This window comes from Silurus meridionalis, chromosome 24 (genome assembly GCF_014805685.1).
Source record: "Silurus meridionalis isolate SWU-2019-XX chromosome 24, ASM1480568v1, whole genome shotgun sequence".
NCBI lineage: Eukaryota > Metazoa > Chordata > Actinopteri > Siluriformes > Siluridae > Silurus > Silurus meridionalis.
In genome coordinates this window covers 4771431-4790687 of record NC_060907.1, presented here as the reverse complement: position 1 = coordinate 4790687, position 19257 = coordinate 4771431, and the positions used below count along the sequence as shown (strand labels likewise).

Here is a 19257-nt window from a genome sequence, read left to right as displayed (position 1 = left end):
TAATACACACAAACACTTACACACTCATTAACACACACACACACACACACACACATTATAATGACAGTACATAAAATAATTTTAACTTCTTTTCACTTTTTCTTTTTTTACATTTCTTGTTTTTATTTCAGGAGCGGTCGTGATGAGTGAAGGTAACACACACAAACACTTACACACTCAAACACACATACACACACTCACTCTCAAAGACACACTTATTCACATTCACTCTCACTCACACACACACACCAGAGGTGGAAAGTAATGAAGGACAAATACTTCGTTACTGTACTTAAGTAAATTTTTCTGGTATCAGTATTTTACTCCACTATTTATTTTTCAGACAACTTTTTACTTTTACTCGTTACATTTTTACACAAATATCTGTACTTTTTACTTCTTACATTTTTAAAACCGGCTCGTTACTTTAGTTTTAATCCACTGATTTGGTGAAATATAATTTTTTATTTTCACTGCGCGCCGATTTCAGCCGAACAACCAATTTCCTGTTACTGCGCGTCTTTTTCAATCCGCTGGTGTATAAAGTCCTGACTCTCACTCACCACAGATGTAGACTAGTTTACGAAGCTGAGAATCAGCAGGCAGAAGGCAGTAAGAAGTTTGGGGTTAATGTGGATGAGACAGAGGGAGTCAGTGATATAACATTACTAAAAACAGACACATTCCTAATCATCATCTTTTCTCTGCTTCTGTTCTATATGTGGATCTTCAGCCTGGACATATGCATTAGGTAACAAAATTTTTAATTAATTTTGTATTAATATATATATATATATATTTGGCTGTCAAAATTTTAATTATTGTAAACGGCACTAAATGTTATAACGCTAATAAAAAATGTTATAACGTTAATAATAAATTAACTCCAGATAAAAATATTTTTAATCAGTAAACTTCCACCATGTTTTACACAATTTACCATCTGGGTGGCGTTTTTCCCTCATAATGGCAAAAAAAACTTAAATTACTGTCTTTATTGATCGTACAGATAAAAACAATACACCATTCAAATCTGTAAAATGTCTGATTATATATAAAAAAAGCTTCTTGTCTTGACTTGAAGAGGTGCAGTTTCTCCGGTATCACCTCATTAACTGTCCGTGTGGAAACATCGCAAAGGCTCTTAATGATGTCCACACGTCTCTGCACTGTTATAGCCTTTATATTTAATCACTGTACATATGTGTACATATATATCACATGCTGTACATATGCTACATATTTATCTACACTATTGCTACTTTTTGCACTTCTGGTAGATGCCAAACTGCATTTCGTTGCTGTACAATGCAAGGACAATAAAGATAGATCCATCCATCCATCCATCTAATATTAATATGATGTGAGGTCCAGTTAACAGCTAAAACAGGTAGAAGTAATAACTACTTTTTACTGAAGTACATGTCAGAGCCAAGACTTCTTTACTTTCACTTGAGTAAAAAGGTATAATCAGTACTTCAACTTTTACCCGAGTATTTTAAAACATGAGTATCTGTACTTCTACTTAAGTAAAGGATGTGTGTACTTTTGCCACCTCTGACACACACAATGACAGAAGATATAATAACGTGTGTATATACACGTGTGTGTGTGTGTATATATATATATATATATATCTCGAGATAAACGAAAATCAAAATGGCGGCAATATATTAACGTGCTTGAAATTTCTTTATGTACATGATGTGCGTTAATAAATGAGAATGTGCATGCACGTGTTTTTGAAGGTTTTTTTTACACAACAGCGTTGCCGCAATTTGTTTGATGAAGGCATGCTATAAAAATACATACAGTACATGTTTATCTGTCAGGAATCCACCTGCCACGCCCCCGTCAGCGTGTCAGGTGTTTTCTCGGCCGCTTTTTCTGAAGCTCCCGGCTTCAATCGCGCACATATGGTGCTCGTTTATCATCACCAGCTCCTATTTAAACTTCCACACTCTCACTGTCCATTATTGTTGGTATATGTTGGTTCACGGCGGTCGTTGTTATCGCGCATCGGTATCCCGGGACAGGTCTTCCCACCGGCACTCTCTCAACGGCTGCTCTTTTCTTCCCAAAGCCGCACTAACACTACGAACACTAGCACTAACTAACAGCAGAGATTCACCAGTATACAATACAACACCTGTAGCAGCTGTAAGACTTGATTTTTCCGCCACTTCCGCGAGTTCTTCTGCGGCTGCACCGAAATAACCGACGTTAAATGGCAAATTTTTCCCCCCTTGTGCTCGAGATATTAGGGTTCGGCGACATAACGGATAAAAAATGCTTAGAAAAAGCGAGAATTTGGCGGTTCCACTTCAAAAACGTCGACCTAATAGGGTTGTCGAGATAACCAAGGGAGAGATAACCGGGTTCCACTGTGTGTGTGTATATATATATATATATATATATATATATATATATATATATATATATATAGTGTTTTTTATATATAATTGTAACTTCTTTTCACATTTTTTGTACATAAGCTGGAAGGTAATATACACAAACACTTACACACTCACACACATACTGTATATATATATATATAGAGAGAGAGAGAGAGTATTTATTATTTTTTTTACAAAAATGTAGATTTTCTGGCCAAGTTTGCCTGGTGGTCTAGCGGTTAGGATGCGGCGCTCTCACTCATCCCCGGTCAGGGAACCAACCCCAGCCACTTTCAGTGCCGGTCCCAAGCCCGGTTAAATGGGGAGGGTTGCGTTAGGAAGGGCATCCACCGTAAAAACATGTGCCAAATCGGCTGTGGCGACCCCTAATGGGAAAAGCCGAAAGAAAGTAGATTTTCTGGCCTGTGATTGGTCAGATCAGCACATTTTGGAGGGAAATCGCGAAATCGAGATCGCACCGGTGGGTGGAGCATCATTACGATACAGGAGGTTCTTTTTTTTTTTTTCTTGCAAAAAAAAAAAAAAAAAAAAAAAACAGATATAAAAAAGAAAAAGACTGGGCATACAGACATTACAAAAGGGAGGTCTTTGAGTTTAAAGGTTCTGATGTACTTAAAGGAGGTAAATAAGGATTTAATATGAACAAAATATCCTAAAGATGGATTTCTAATGAATAGCTGTAGATGTGGGAATATGAATTTTACCCAGGAGACAGAAACAAAACATTATAATCAAAATTAACATCTTTAGAGTGCAAATCTGAAAGAATAATAGCAGCTTCAGCAAATTGTACAATGTTTTTACAAAAAAGAAGAAAAACACAGTAACTTCTGATCAAAAAGACTTGGAGAATGAAGCAAAACAAATCTGCTCACGAGGTTACAGGGGTGAGATCTGTGAGCAGTTTTGAAAAGGAGTTCTTTAATTTGATTTGGAATAAAGAGTTTGGGAGGGAAGGGCCATAAATTATTTAATCAACATTTGGGTAGCAGATACTCCATTTATATTGTGCTTGATGGAGGATCCTTGGAGTCGAAAAAACTGCTTTTCTAATTAAGAAGTTGACATTTTCTTCTTATATATTAACACCACTGATTGCAAGTGTAAGAAAATGATTATTTAACTGGCAGTAACTTAAACTCCCTTTAATATATGTCTTTTTAGGACAACAGGAAGACTTGATTACCTTTTTAAAATCTCATTAAAACTGTGGCCCTTTCTGTGGTGGAAAATCACCAAATCCTGAATAATAGTTTCAGGCTCGAGTACAAATGTACACTAAATTCCCTAAAACCATTTACAGCATTGGGGGTTGAATAATTTTGAACACAACTGTATTACTTTTGCGTTACTTGTATCTCTTTCACGCCTTACAGGTGTAATATAGATAATTGCCATTAAGAAATATATTATATTAGGGCAAAAGTCATGTGTGGGCTGCACACCGGTGATGTGGAGGGAGAACATACCTTTCGCTGTCATCTCATAAAACTTCCGTAAATATGACCTCGTCCTCGTCTACATCATTCTCTGCTTTATCAATCAGCTTGAAACATTCTGAGCGCTTTTACAAAGTTCGCGCTATTATCAGTGACTGTGGCAGTTTATCTTCCCACAAAGAGCAAATGAGCTGTGAATTTGCTCTTTTTCTCCGCTGGGATGGCATCATACATGTGTCTCCCACGGAGAACTTTTATTCTGAGCAGTCAATAGATCTGCAGTGGTGGAAAGTCTGCAAAAGTTTTCTATATTTCTGCCTCCATTACCATATATGCAACATTCATATGTTCAACATTATACACACACACACACACACACACACACATTTGTAGTGCTGTGCTTTGCATGCAGATGTTTTTTTTTTGAAGTGGTATTTTTTGCAGTTGACAAGAGCTTTTCACCAACACATAATCTACACTTAACCATTATTCCTTTCTCCTTTTCCTCCACTATTACAAAATAATAAGAATACTTCCATCACAGTAATGTAATGCTCTGGTTTGCCATCTCCGCTTCTGACCAGCTTCTGTTCCCGTGGCTCGCACGTATGAGTGCGCGATTCTACGTGACTACGTTCATTTTTATTCATTTATTTTTTTATGCAAAATAATTTACTAACTCGCATTACTTTTTTAAAAAAGTAACTCAGATATTAATGTGTAAATTTATAAAGTAACGCACTACTTTACTCGTTACTCCAGAAAAGTAATATTATTACGTAACGCACGTTACTTGTAACGCGTTACCCCCAACACTGTTCAAATGTACTGTAATTTCCGGATTATTTCGCGCACACAATTATAAGCCGCACCCACTGAATTTGACAAAGATTTTTATTTTGAACATAAATAAGCCGCACCTGTCTATAAGCCTGAAACTAATGAACTTTACACAGGCTTTAATGAAAGACAGTGTCTGTTACACGGCTTGTATCTAAACAGTAGCCTACCAAGAAAGGCATTGTTTACCATCTTCCTCCTTCCTTTCCCAACTATTTCTCTCGGGAGTTTATCTTTTGGCATCGTCATGCGTTTAAAAATCACCATCGGTGAAGCTTTTCTCCCGATGCCGTGCAGCTCAGAACACAGGTGAAGTGCGGTTTTTTCATGCCCGGTTGTTTTCAGCGTGACGAATGATTCACATTTCCTGTTAACACTCCGAGTGAGCGGCAGGTCAAACGTTTCATACACTATGTTTAGTGCACCACATAGTGTTGTGTAGGAGAATATTTGGGATTATTTGAAGTAAAAATGAAGGAAAATGTGTAAATACTGCTGTGTTGAAGTGTGTGTGTGACTGATTTTCAGGTAAAGTCTGAACTAAGTTCTCTGAAGTGCATTAATCCAGGCTCACTCCGGCCTCGTCTCATTTCACACTGATCCAGGCTCAGCCTGGCCTTGTCTTAATTCATACTGATGCAGGCTCACTCCGGTCTTCTCAATTCACACTGATGCAGGCTCACTCCGGTCTCGTCTCAATTCACACTGATCTCTCTCTCTCTCTCTCTCTCTCTCTCTCTCTCTCTCTCACACACACACACACACACACACACACACACACACGCACAAATGCACACTGTGTAATGACAGTCAACATAATGTCAAACTTGTTTCCATCTAGTTAGATCTTGCGAAGCATCTCAGTGACACCTCAAGGGTTTTTGTGTTTCTTGTTAATCAAAACGGCATGAAAACACTTGTTTTCATTCGTTTTGGAAAATTACTCGTTGATTAGGTCCCTGTGACCTGCACCTGTCATTTCAGCCTGATGTTTATTTACTTTCGGGCTCTTTGAAAAGTCTTCGACACGAAGACAGCGTTTTCAAATCAATCCGATCTTATCGATTTTAGAGGAACCTTCAGTGCTCACCTTCTGCCTCATCCTCCTCCTCATCCTCACTGGAGAAAGCGAGGTAGGCCTGGAAGTCCATGTTCAGCAGCTTGTCCTTGCTGAAGTTCTTGCTGAGGGTTGTGATGCGATCGTAGTCCGTCTCCTTCCAAGTTAACTCCACCTGGACACAAAACGCACACTTTAACACTAGCTTCTCTTCTATTTAGGAACATACCATTTATGTAAAAACACACATGGTCAAAAGTTTGTGCACCCCTGATCGTCACACAACTCTATGTACAATATTTAAATGTATTATATTAGAATTTTCTTATTCCCCATCTTGTAAGGAAGCTGTAGTCAGAATGCAAAGTAGTCTGTAGGTAGATATTATTGCCCCATGGAGCACATGTTCAAGGGTTCAACAGTAACAGTTTGGCAATGCCGTGTCTTGAACCCTTTAATCAGTAACCCACAGCCTCAAAAACTGAACCATAGCCCCATTATTCTCTTTCCAGATTTACTCCAATCTTCTGGTTAAGCTTTCCACTAGATTTCAGGGTGAAGCTGTGGGAATTAGTAATTATTCATCTACTAAAGCATTAGTGAAGTCAGGAGGTCTGGGGATCCGTAAGTGTTCCACTTCATCCCAATGGAGTTCAGGGAAGTTGAGGAAGTCAGGGCTTTTTGCAGGACTTTTGACTTTTTAAATACAACCCATGTAATGCAAATCTTCATGGAGCTTGCTTTGTGCACAGGGATATTTGTCATGCTGGAACACGTTTGGGGGGATCTTCAAAGCTTGAGCATTTTCTATACCAGAGGTCGAGTGAATGATCATCTGCCGATCATCTGTGCTGCAAATTAGGCAGGTGCGCCTGACGCGCCGAACAGTGTGTGTATTTTCTGCGCTTGCATGAAAGAACAGCAGGTGGCAGTAGTCTGTTTTTGACATTCGAACCGGAAAATCTTGACATTTAGGTTTAACAAAATTTGTAAAAAAGTATGGAGTAGAGTTCAATAGTGGATTTTACAGATACTGATAGCTAATCAGTACTTGGATCGTACTTACTGATAACTGATTAATCAACTAATAATTTTTTAAATGGTAATGATGCTGAATTAAATATAAAAAATAAAAAACTCCATCTAAAATAGTACTGTAACTTTATAAAAAAAAATTATTCTATTGATTTATTCATCTATTGATGATGATATAAATATTAATATATTAATTATATAAATAAATTGAGTAAAAAACTAATAAAAAAAATACACTTAAAATAAACAGCAAGCAGTGTCAGTAATTCGCCTCTAGAGGCCGCTCTCGTACTGTATAACACATTGATTAATCAACAAAAAAAAACAAATAAACATTGAATTGGTCGATCTTAACATTAGGCTCTGGTTAAAAAATACACAACTGTGTACTTCTGTGTTTCAGAAAAGCTTGTGGTGCCCCAGAAGAGTTGGAGTTCTTGATGTTCTGCAGGTGAATCCTGAACGGTGTTGTACTCTGAAGTTAGGGGCCCTAATTAGGATGCACAGTGCTGAGCTAAAACTCAAGTCAGGTCTAGACAGGTTTACGTTCTTGTGTTGTGTGTAAGTGTGTGAAAGAGACCTCTGTTCCTCAGAGTCTGCATCTGGGTCGTCTGGGAGGCTGGTGAGCTCCAGAGAGCCCTGAGTCTGCTCCATCTTTAACCTCTCCTTACCAAACTCTGAGGGGTAAATCTAAAACACACACACACACACACACACACACACACACACACACACACAGTGTAATACACAGTTATATACAGTATAGCTGGTATAGACGATGATGATGAAGCAAAGGGGCGGAGTTACCGTGACAGACAGCACCACTCCTCCTTTAGGTTTGAAGGAGCTGAACAGAGCCAACAGGTCTTTAGCTTTGATCCGATCCGAGTTCATGTTGCACACTGCTAACCTGCAACTGACCTACACACACACACACACACACACACACACACACAGTTAGCCAGTGCTGAGCCACATACAGTCTGTCCATCTATAAAACCACCCATCTCCATTTATCTATCTAACCATCCATCCATCCATCCAACCATCTAACCACCCATATCTGTCTAAACATCCATTTCATTATCTGTCTATCTATTCATCTACCCACCCATCCATCCATTTAACTGCCTGTTGCAAGTAAATTATGGCGTGCCGCAAGGTTCAGTTCTAGGACCCCTGCTCTTCACAATATACATGCTTCCGTTAGGAAATATTATTAGAAGGCATGGAATTAGCTTCCATTGTTATGCTGATGATACTCAGCTATATATTTCATCTAAACCAGGCGATACAGCTCAATTAACCCGGATGACTGAGTGTGTTAAGGAACTAAGAGATTGGATGACCCATAACTTTCTACTTTTAAATTCTGATAAGACTGAGATTTTGCTCATCGGCCCAAAAACTGGTATACAGACGCTCCAGCATCTCAACCTGCATTTAGACGGATGTTCTGTAACCACTAGTTCAACGGTAAAAGACCTGGGTGTTATTTTAGACAGCGACTTGTCTTTCAAAAATCACATCAATCAGGTTACAAAACAGCCTTCTTTCACCTTAGAAATATTTCTAAGCTAAGAAATATGTTGTCTATATCCGATGCAGAGAAGCTCGTCCATGCGTTTATGACCTCCAGAATAGACTACTGTAATGCGTTACTAGGTGGATGTCCTGCTTCATTAATAAACAAGCTTCAGTTAGTCCAGAATGCAGCAGCCAGAGTTCTTACAAGGTCAAAAAAATATGATCACATAACCCCGATCTTATCGTCCCTACATTGGCTTCCTGTTAAGTTTCGAATAGACTACAAACTATTACTTCTCACTTATAAAGCACTAAATGGTTTGGCTCCGTGTATCTATCCAGTCTTTTAACACGCTACAATCCGCCACGCTCCTGAGATCTCAAAACTCTGGGCTTCTAGTAGTTCCTAGAATAGCAAAGTCCACTAAAGGTGGTAGAGCATTTTCACATTTAGCTCCTAAACTCTGGAATAGTCTTCCTGACGGTGTTCGGGGCTCAGACACACTCACCCAATTTAAGTGTAGATTAAAACGTATCTTTTAGCAAAGCCTACACATAACACACATCACATCATAACCTTGTGCTCCAGAACATCTGATCACATGCACATTATCAACTTGTGCTGTTAATATCATGAACAGCAGCTACGCTAATTCCTCTCCACTGCTTCTCTTTCTCTCCCATCCCGAGGCATCCTGAGGTTGCTCCAGCTCCAGTCACCTCCCACCTCGTGATGATTACGGACCTTTAAAGAAGTAGATGCCGAACTCACAAACATCCTGAACCATCTAGAGACGTACCAGTGCCATTTGGATCCCGCTACATGTGTGGAGTTTTGACATTGGACCTCCTGGAGTGTTTAAAGGCTCTGGCATGGAGAAGCTGATGCTGGATCTGTGGTGATCACAAATGCTGAGCTTATAAAACTCGGAGCTACTAACCATATAGACTGTTTAAGACTGCAGAAAGAACATTACTTATAATCTTATACTCCAGTAATCATGTCAGTTCCCACTCTCCAGTGTTCTGTATTGTTGAAAGATTTATGATCAAACTCTTGATGTCACCCAGATGAGGATGGGTTCCCCTTTTGAGTCTGGTTCCTCTCAAGGTTTCTTCCTCATAACATCTAAGGGAGTTTTTCCTTGCCACAGTCGCCACGGCTTGCTCATCAGGGACAAATGCACACCATTCACCATCACTGTTGATTTGTGTAAAGCTGCTTTGAGACAATGTCTGTTGTGAAAAGCGCTATACAAATAAACTTGACTTGACTTGACTTGACTTGACTGTATCTATCTATCCGTCCATCCACTCATTCATCTAACCACACTTCTGCTTATCTGTCCATCCATCCACATAACCACAGCTTTTCTGTCCCTCCATCCAACTGCTTGCGTATCAGTCTATACCTCCATGTAACCAGCCGTCTATCTCTCCATCATCCAACCACCAGTCTATCAATCCATCCACATTACTGCTCTTATAGCTATCCATCACTCGAACTGCCTGTCTATCTGTCTATCCATCCATCTAACCACCCATCTATCAACCTGTATATACATATACGTAGTGTCTGACCTCCTCATTTGCCGGCGCATCCTTCCACATCTCCCCCCAGTCGTGTTCGATCTCCTCTTCCTCGTGATGCAGCAGGTCCTCCGCCACATCCTCATCATCTTCATCCTCAGAGCTAGTCTCGATGGTGCCTTTTCCTCGTGCCAGATCAGGACCGCTGTCACTGTCTTCCTCTGACACACTCTCCTCTTCCTCGTCATCTTCCTCATCATCATCATCATCATCTGAAGAGAGGCCTACTTCTTTATCAGCGTTGCTGTGTTCTTCTTCATCATCATCATCATCATCATCTTCTGTGGAAATAAAACGTCAGTTGCAGTGTCCTAGGGCGAACCCATCACAACGCTGTGTGTGTGTGTGTGTGTGTGTGTGTGTGTGTGTGTGTGTGTGTTACCTTCCTCGACGACTCTCGCTCCTTTAACTGGCCCCGATTTCCGGATCCTCTGATAATCGTCAGATATTAAGGGCTTTTTCTTTACAGCTTTCATACTCACAAGCCCCTCCCCTTCCTCTTCAAACCCCTCCCCCTCCCCTCCAAGCTCCTCCTCCTTCGCTTTTGCTTTCTGCTGGTTCTTCTTTTTCTTCTTCTTCTGCTGGAGCGTCTCTTGTGCTGCGTTGGCATCGCTGTCGCTCTGCTCCGAGTCGGACAGTTTGTAGAAGCGTTTCAGGTCCTCGGTGGACGTGTGGTTGACGGGACGGCCGCGTTTGTCCACCGTGTACTTGAGCTTGAAGCGCTTGTCGTGGAACATGGACTGGAAGCGCTTGTCGATGCGCAGTTTCTGCTCCATGTCCGGCATCTCCCAGAAGCGGGGGTCCTTCTTGACGCGAGCGAAACGCGTGTCGGCGCTCGGCTCTTTCTCAGACGACATGACGGCGATTTGGTTTGGGCACAATCCTGCACACGTGATGGAGACGTGTAAATAATTCACATGCAACACGACTGATACAGTGCACAACTGCTTTTAGATTTCTTAACAAGCCTCAATCACCTGTTCCTGTCTATCCATCATTCTAACCACTTATCTATCCATCCCTCTAGCTATCTCTCTCTCTCTCCTTCTAATCAAACTACCTGTTTATCTTCTCTCTATTTCTCAAACCATCTATGTAGCCATCTATCCACATGTCTATCTGCCTTTCCATCCTTCTAACCTCCTATCTGTTCATCTATCTATGTTTTTCTGTCCTTCCCTCTAACCACCTCTGTTCATCCATCCACCTTTCTATCCATCCTTCTAACCTCCTCTGTTCATCTATCCATCTATCCATGTTTTTCTATCCTTCTCTCCAACCACTTCTGTTCATCCACCTTTCTACCCTTCTTTCTATCCTTCCCTCTAACCACCTCTGTTCATCCATCCATCCACCTTTCTATTCATCCTTCTAACCTCCTCTGTTCATCTATCCATCTATCCATGTTTTTCTATCCTTCCCTGCAACCACCTCTGTTCATCCATCTATCCACCTTTCCATCCATCCTTCTGACCTTCTATTTATCCACCATATAAAAAAAAATAATTCGAAGTGACGGAAAGATTGAAATTAAAAGCATATAATTATGGGTTTGCATTCTCAATAAACCCCACGGTATCATACTGAGATCAACCACTAATCTATATATGAAGCAGGTTTACTCTTTCCAGCCCTGAAGCTGATTATTTTCCTACAGCAGCGTGCCAATAATCACAATTATTCACCTATAATGTGTGCATTCGGCAGCCTAAACACTCATCTCTGTTCACTCTCTTACAGCAAATAAGTTACAAAAACACACAGACTATATATATATATATATATATATATATATATATATATATATATATATATATATATATATATAAATAGTGTGTGTGTGTGTTTGTGAGTATGTGTGTGTTTGTGAAAGTGTGTGTGTGTGTGTGTGTGTGTGCGAGAGTGAGTCGGTGTCTGTGAGCGAGTGAGTGAGTGTCTAAAAACACAATAAATGAAAAAAAGAGTAAAAATAAGTTAAAATTATTATATCTACTGTCATTATAATATGTGTGTCTATGTGTGTCAGTCTTTGAGTGTGAGCATGTGTTTGTTTGGGCGCTTGAGTGTGTAAGTGTTTGTGTGTATTACCAGCGTGTGACTGTGTGTGTGTATATGTGTGTAAGTGTTTGTGTGTATTACCAGCGTGTGACTGTGTGTGTGTGTATGTGAGTGTGTGTGTCAGAAGGTGTGAATTTGTGTGTGTGAGTGAGGGTATCAGTGAGTGACTGTGTGTGGGTGTGTAAGGCAAGTGTGTGTGTGTTTGTGTGTGTGTGTGTGTGTGAGTGTGAGAGACTGAGTGTGAGGTGTGTGTGTGTGTGTGTTGTGAGTGTGTGTGGGTGAGTGTTTGTGAGAGTGTGTGTGTGTACGAGAGTGAGTCGGTGTCTGTGTGTTGTGTTTCAATTCTGAAATAAAACACAATAAATATAAAAAGTGATAAGTTAAAATTATGATATCTACTGTCATTATAATATGTTTGTGTCAATGTGTGTCAATCTTTGAGTGTGTAAGTGTTTGTGTATTACCAGTGTGTGACTGTGTGTGTGTGTTTGTATGTATTACCAGCATGTGACTGTGTATGTGTGTGTGTGTGTGTGTGTGTGTGTGTGTCAGAAGGTGTGTGAATTTGTGTGTGTGAGTGAGTGTATCAGTGAGTGTCTGTATGTGTGTGTGAGTGAGTCTGTGCGTGTGTGAATGTGTCTTTGAGAGTGAGCGTGTATGTATGTGTGTTTGAGTGTGTAAGTGTGTAAGTGTTTGTGTGTGTTATCACCGAATGGCCACCAAATAGCTGAAACAAAAACACAATAAATGTTATAAAGTTTTAAAAGAAGTAAAAATTATTATATCTACTATCATTATTGTGTATGTGAGGGAGTGTCTGTGTGTCAGTAGGTGTGTGTATTTGTGTCTGTGAGTGAGTGTGTGCGTGTGTGTATGTGTCTTTGAGAGTGAGCACGTGTGTATGTGTGTTTAAAAGTGTGTAACTGTTTGTGTGTATTATCACCTTTTAACTGCCTCAACTCTGAAATATAAACACAATAAATGTTATAAAGTTTGAAAAGAAGTTCAAATTATTATACTTACTGTCATTATAAAGAGTGTGTCTTTGTATGTATTACCGCTGACTACCTGCTTCATTGCTGAAATTAAAACACAATAAAGGTTATAAAATTTAAAAAGAAGTTCTAATTATTATATCTACTGTCATTATGTGTGTGTGTATCAGTGAGTGTCTGTATGTGTGTGTATCTACTGTCATTATAAAGTGTGTGTGTCTTTGAGACTGAGTGTCTGTATGTGTGATTAAGTGTGTAAGTGTTTGTGTGTGTTATCACCGAATGGCCACCAAATAGTTGAAACAAAAACACAATAAATGTTATAAAGTTTTAAAAGAAGTAAAAATTATTATATCTACTATCATTATTGTGTATGTGAGGGAGTGTCTGTGTGTCAGTAGGTGTGTGTATTTGTGTCTGTGAGTGAGTGTGCGTGTGTGTATGTGTCTTTGAGAGTGAGCGTGTATGTATGTGTGTTTGAGTGTGTAAGTGTGTAAGTGTTTGTGTGTATTATCACCTTTAACTGCCTCAACTCTGAAATATAAACACAATAAATGTTATAAAGTTTGAAAAGAAGTTCAAATTATTATACTTACTGTCATTATAAAGAGTGTGTCTTTGTATGTATTACCGCTGACTACCTGCTTCATTGCTGAAATTAAAACACAATAAAGGTTATAAAATTTAAAAGAAGTTCTAATTATTATATCTACTGTCATTATGTGTGTGTGTATCAGTGAGTGTCTGTATGTGTGTGTATCTACTGTCATTATAAAGTGTGTGTGTCTTTGAGACTGAGTGTCTGTATGTGTGATTAAGTGTGTAAGTGTTTGTGTGTATTAACAGTGTGTGACTGTGTGAGAGTATGTGTGTCTGTGTGTGTCAGCAGGTGTGTGTGAGTGTGTCAGTGAGTGTCTGTATGTGTGTGTGTGTGTGTGTGAATGTGTCTTTGAGAGTGAGTGTGTGTGTGTATATGTGTGTTTGAGTGTGTAAGTGTTTGTGTGAATTACCATCGTCTACCTGCCTCATCTCTGAAATAAAAACACAATAAATGCTAAAAAATTTGAAAAAGTTCAAATAATTATACCTACTGTCATTATAAAGTGTGTGTCTGTCTTTAAAACTGACTGTGTGTATGTGTGTTTGAGTGTGTAAGTTTTGCATGTATTACCCCGGTGTATTATTGGGTGTATTACCTCTGTGTGTGTGTGTGTGTGTGTGTGTGTGTGTGTGTGTGTGAGAGTGTATCAGTGGGTGTGTGTGTGCGTGTGTGAATGTGTCTTTAAAAGTGAGCGTGTGTGTTTAAGTGTGTAAGTGTTTGTGTATATTACCAGTGTGTGTCTGTGTGAGGGTGTGTGTATGTGAGTGTGTGTGGGTTTGTGTGTGTCAGTGAGAGTGAGTGTGTCTGTGAAAAGTGTGTGAGGGTGTGTGTATGTGTGTGAGTGTGTGTGTGTGTATGTATGTGAGTGTGTGGGTGTGTGAGAGTGTGTAAGCGGGTGAGTGTCAGTATGTGTGTGAGTGTGTCTTGTGAGTGAGCGTGTGTGTGTGTGTTTAAGTGAGTGTGTGTCTGTGAGATTGTGTGTGTGTGTGTGTGTGTGTGTGTGTGTATGCCAAAGTGAGTGTGTCTGTGAGAGAGTTTGTGAGGTGTGTGTGTGTGTGTGTGTGTGTGTGTGTGTGTGTGTGTGTGTGTGTGTGTGTGTGTGTGTGTTAGATTAGATTAGATTCAACTTTATTGTCATTACACATGTACAAGTACATGGCAACGAAATGCAGTTTGGGTCTAACCAGAGTACAATAACAGCAAGTGCCTATTACTATACACAGAGATTTACAGAAGGATGTAAGCGGTGAACATAATAATATTGCTATAAATATAAACAGAGAACAGGTATATGTACAGTGGTGATAAGTTAATGGTGAGCAGCAATACAAAAAAGAGCAGTGGCAAATGAGCAAAGGTTTGTGTAAACAGTCCATGCAATAACAAAGTGTGAGGTGAGAAATGATCAGTGTCTTGGTGAGCATAAGTTTTTGTTCAGACAGTCCATTAGCAAAGTGACTGAGTGTGAGGTGTGGGGGGAAAATGTGGTAGTGTATCAGTGAGTGTCAGAGTTCACTAAAGAGACAGCTCTAGGAAAAAAGCTGTTCTTTAGTCAGCTGGTCCTGGTCCGGAGGCACATGTAACGACTGCCGGAGGGCAGAAGAGAGAACAGTCTATGGGCGGGATGAGACGAGTCCTAAAGAATGCTGCAAGCTCGACGCAGACAGCGTTTCTTCTGCATGTCCTCCATGGCTGGGAGGGGAGTCCCTGTGATGCGCTGGGCAGTTTTCACCACCTGCTGCAGTGCCCTACACTCTGCAGCAGAGCAGCTCCCATACCAGACTGTGACACAGCTGGTCAGGATGCTTTCTACTGCGCAGCGGTAGCAGTTCACCAGGATATCCGAGGAGAGCTGATTTTTTTTAAGTGTCCTCAGGAAAAAGAGGTGCTGGTGAGCCTTCTTGACCAGGCTGGAGGTGTTGATGTTCCAGGACAGGTCCGCCGAGATGTGGATCCCCAGGAACTTGAAAGTGGAGACATGCTCAACAGCCATCCCGTTGATGTGGGTGGTGTCATGTGTGTCTCCTGCTTCCTTCCTGAAGTCCACAATAAGCTCCTTTGTTTTGGAGGTGTTAAGGAGCAGGTTGTTGTTGTTAAGTGTGTTTGTGAGTCAGTGTGTGAGTCAGTGTATGTGTGTGTCAATGTGTGAATCAGCGTGTGTGAGTGTGTATATATTAGTCAGTGTATGTGTGTTAGTGTGTGTGTTTTTGTCAGTGTGTGTAAGTCAGCCTGGGAGTGTGTGTGTGTGGGTTTGTGTGTGTGTGTGTGTGTGTGTGTGTGTTAGTGCGAGTGTCTGACACACCAGATAGTGTGCGCTGATTGTACTCGCCTCAGCGTGTCAGTAAAAACACAGTACAGGATTCTTCACACTCAAGCTTTACTGGGTTTAGAATTGATCGTGCGTGATTCTTGCTGTCAATTGCTCGCTGCTGTTCGGTAGATGGCTGATGTCGAATGCCGCATGCCGACTGCTGCTCAGTGTTCTGGCCTTTTATACTCTTGATGGAGAACGGTGCACTGTGATGTCAGAGGTAACTTATGATGAGTGGTAAACTGTGCCTCTAGTGGTGAAGCGTGGAAATACAACTGAATGGGAATCCTTACCTACACTTCTTCTTCTTCTTTCTTCTTCTTTCGGCTGCTCCCATTACGGGTCGCCACAGCGGATCATCCGTCTCCATACCACCCTGTCCTCTACATCTGCCTCTTTCACACCAACTACATGTCTTCCCTCACCACATCCATAAACCTCCTCCTTGGCCTTTCTCTTTTCCCCCTACCTGGTGGCTCCATCTTCAGCATTCTTCTACCAATATAATTCATGTCCCTTCTCTGCACATGTCCAAACCATCTCAATCTCACCTCCCTCACCTTGTCACCAAAACATCCTACATGCGCTGTCCCTCTAATAGACTCATTTCTAATCTTGTCCATCCTCGTCACTCCCAACGAAAACCTTAACATCTTCAGCTCTTCTACCTCCAGCTCCACCTCCTGTCTTTTACTCAATGCCACTGTCTCTAATCTATACAACATCTCAGGTCTCACCACCGACCTATAAACTTTCCCTTTCATTCTTGCAGATACCCTTCTATTACAAATCTCTTCTCCACCCACTTTACCCTGCCTGCACTCTTTTCTTTACTTCTAACACACTCTCCATTACTTTGCACTGTGGACCCCAAGTACCTGAACTCCTCAACCTTCTCCAGCTCTTCTCCCTGCAACCGCACCACTCCACTGCCCTCCCTCTCATTTACACACATGTACTCTGTCTTACTCCTACTGACTTTCATACCCCCCCCTCTCCAGCGCATATCTCCACCTCTCCAGGCTCTTCTCAACCTGCTCACTACTCTCACCACAAATCACAATATCATCCGCAAACATAGTCCAGGGAGACTCCTGTCTGACCTCGTCCGCCAACCTGTCCATCATCCTGATCCTTGATGCAGTCCAACCTTCACCTTGAACCAGTCTGTAATTCCTACTGCACACTTCACTGCTGTCACACTGTCCTCATACATGTCCTGCACCACCCTCACATACTTCTCTGACACACCTGACTTCCTCATTTAATACCACAACTCCTCTCTTGGCACTCTGTCATACGCTTTCTCTAAATCCACAAATACACAATGCAATTCTTTCTGTCCTTTTTTATACTTCTCCATCAACATCCTCAAAGCAATATGGCATCTGTGGTGCTCTTCCTCGGCATGAAACCATACTGTTGCTCACAGATGTCACCTCTTCTCTCAGCCTGGCTTCCACTACTCTTTCCCATAACTTCATGGTGTGATTGATCAACTTAATTCCCCTGTAGTTTCTGCAGGTCTGCACATCTCCCTTATGCTTAAAGATTGGTACCAGCACACTTCTTCTCCATTCCTCAGGCATCTTTTCACCTTCCCAAATCCTGTTAAACAATCTGGTTTTAAACTCCACTGCCATCTCTTCTAAACATCTCCAAGCTTCTACTGGTATGTCATCTGGTCCAACCGACTTTCCACTCTTCATCCTCTTAATCGCTGCTCTCACTTCCTCCTTACTAATCCTTTCTACATCCTGCTTCACCAACTCCACATCATCCAACCTTCTCTCTCTCTGATTTTCCTCATTCATCAGCTGCTCAAAATACTCCCTCCACCTTCTCAACACACTCTCCTCACTATTCAACACATTTCCATTTCCATCCTTTATTGCTTTAACTTGCAGCACATCCTTCCCAGCTCGGTCCCTCTGCCTGGCCAATCGGTATAAATCCTTTTCTCTTCCTTAGTGTCCAACCTCTCATACAGCTCCTCATACGCCTTTTCCTTGACTTTCGCCACATCCCTCTTCACCTGCTGCTGCATCTCCTTGTACTCCTGCCTACTTTTCTCATCACTCTGTCTATCCCACTTCTGTTTTGCCAACCTCTTTCTCCTTATGCTCTCCTGCACTTCCAAATTCCACCACCGCGTCTTCTTGTCTTCCTTTCTATTTCCAGATGTCACACCAAGTACTTTTCTAGCTGCCTCCCTCATCACTCCTGCAGTAGTTGCCCAATCATTCAACACCTATTCAACACCACCGAGCCTCTGTCTGACCTCTTCCCTGAACCTCACTCTACACTCTTCCTCCTTCAGTTTCCACCATCTTATTCTTCTTTCAGTCCTCACTCTCCTCCTCTTCTTCTTCACCTCCACAACCATCCTACAGACCACCATCCGATGCTGTCTAGCTACACTGTCCACTGCCAACACCTTACAGTCTCCAATCTCCTTCAGGTTGCATCTCCTGCATAGAACATAGTCCACCTGTGTGCACCTTCCCCCACTCTTATACGTCACCCTATGATCCTCCTTCTTCTTAAAATAAGTGTTCACCACTGCCATTTCCATCCTTTTAGCAAAATCTACCACCATCTGCCCTTCCACATTAATCTAATTAAAACCATACCTACCCATCACCTCCTCATCACCTCTGTTTCCTTCACCTGCATAACCATTAAAGTCTGCCCCAATCACCAATCGTTCTTTCCAAGGTACACCATCTACCACTTGATCTAATTCACTCCAGAATTCTTTCTTCTCCATCTCACAGCCAACTTTTGGAGCATAAGCACTGATGACATTTAACATCATCCCTTCAACTTCCCCCTTCATGATCATCACCCTATCAGAAACTCTCTTCACCTCTACTACACTCTTACTGTACTCTTCCTTCAGAATCACCCCGACACCATTTCTCTTTCCATCCACACCATGATAAAACAGTTTAAACCCACCTCCAATGTTCCTGGCCTTACTCCCTTTCCACTTGGTCTCCTGAACACACAGCATATCTACCTTTCTTCTCTCCATCATAGCCCTCATAGATCCTTCTACAAATTTAAATTTGTAAACCTAAAGGAACCTTAATGGGTCATAAACTATTATGTCTTTGTTAATAAGTGAGGTTCATACAGAATATATAAAAAGTGGCTGGGAAAATCATTACTCTGTCAGATCACGATACTATATACAGTGGAACCTCGGGTTACGAACGCCCCGGCATACGTATAATTCAGGTTACGAATCGCAGTTCATCAAAATTTTGCCCTGGTTACGAACAATATATCGATACGAACGTCGCCACCAAAAATTGCAGGCAAGTTGGTTGTTTTTGCTCTATCCACGCAGCTCGTCACATCAGTTAGCTTCCTGTGTCCCTA

At 41.1% G+C, this 19257-nt stretch overlaps 1 protein-coding gene across 5 annotated transcripts; it reads right to left on the bottom strand.

Moving 5' to 3' along the window:
• Positions 1-5671: 5671 nt before the first annotated feature.
• Positions 5672-16103, bottom strand: LOC124378400 (ESF1 homolog). Of its 5 annotated transcripts, none has more exons than XM_046838073.1 (10): positions 15889-16099; positions 13969-13989; positions 13590-13610; positions 12907-12924; positions 12673-12690; positions 10288-10788; positions 9897-10186; positions 7596-7709; positions 7369-7478; positions 5672-5928 (listed from the first exon to the last, which is right to left on the bottom strand). In XM_046838073.1, the coding sequence occupies exons 2-10, from the start codon at positions 13985-13987 to the stop codon at positions 5919-5921; spliced, it is 1101 nt and encodes a 366-aa protein (XP_046694029.1). In that variant the 5' UTR covers positions 13988-13989; positions 15889-16099; the 3' UTR covers positions 5672-5918. The 5 variants fall into 5 exon arrangements, with proteins under 5 accessions (XP_046694029.1, XP_046694030.1, XP_046694032.1 ...); XM_046838074.1 differs by having other exon boundaries at positions 5787-5928; positions 9897-10183; positions 15889-16103; XM_046838076.1 differs by having other exon boundaries at positions 5787-5928; positions 7369-7433; positions 15889-16097.
• Between the last annotated feature and the right edge of the window lie 3154 nt (positions 16104-19257).

What these genes read in the sequence shown, in the direction of transcription:
- LOC124378400 (XM_046838073.1), bottom strand. An exon ending in ATGCGCCGGCAAATGAGGAG is followed by an intron (nt 7,710 to 9,896) that starts GTCAGACACTAC and finishes GTGTGTGTGTAG; the next exon opens with GTCAGTTGCAGGTTAGCAGT. An exon ending in GAGTGGTGCTGTCTGTCACG is followed by an intron (nt 7,479 to 7,595) that starts GTAACTCCGCCC and finishes TGTGTGTTTTAG; the next exon opens with ATTTACCCCTCAGAGTTTGG.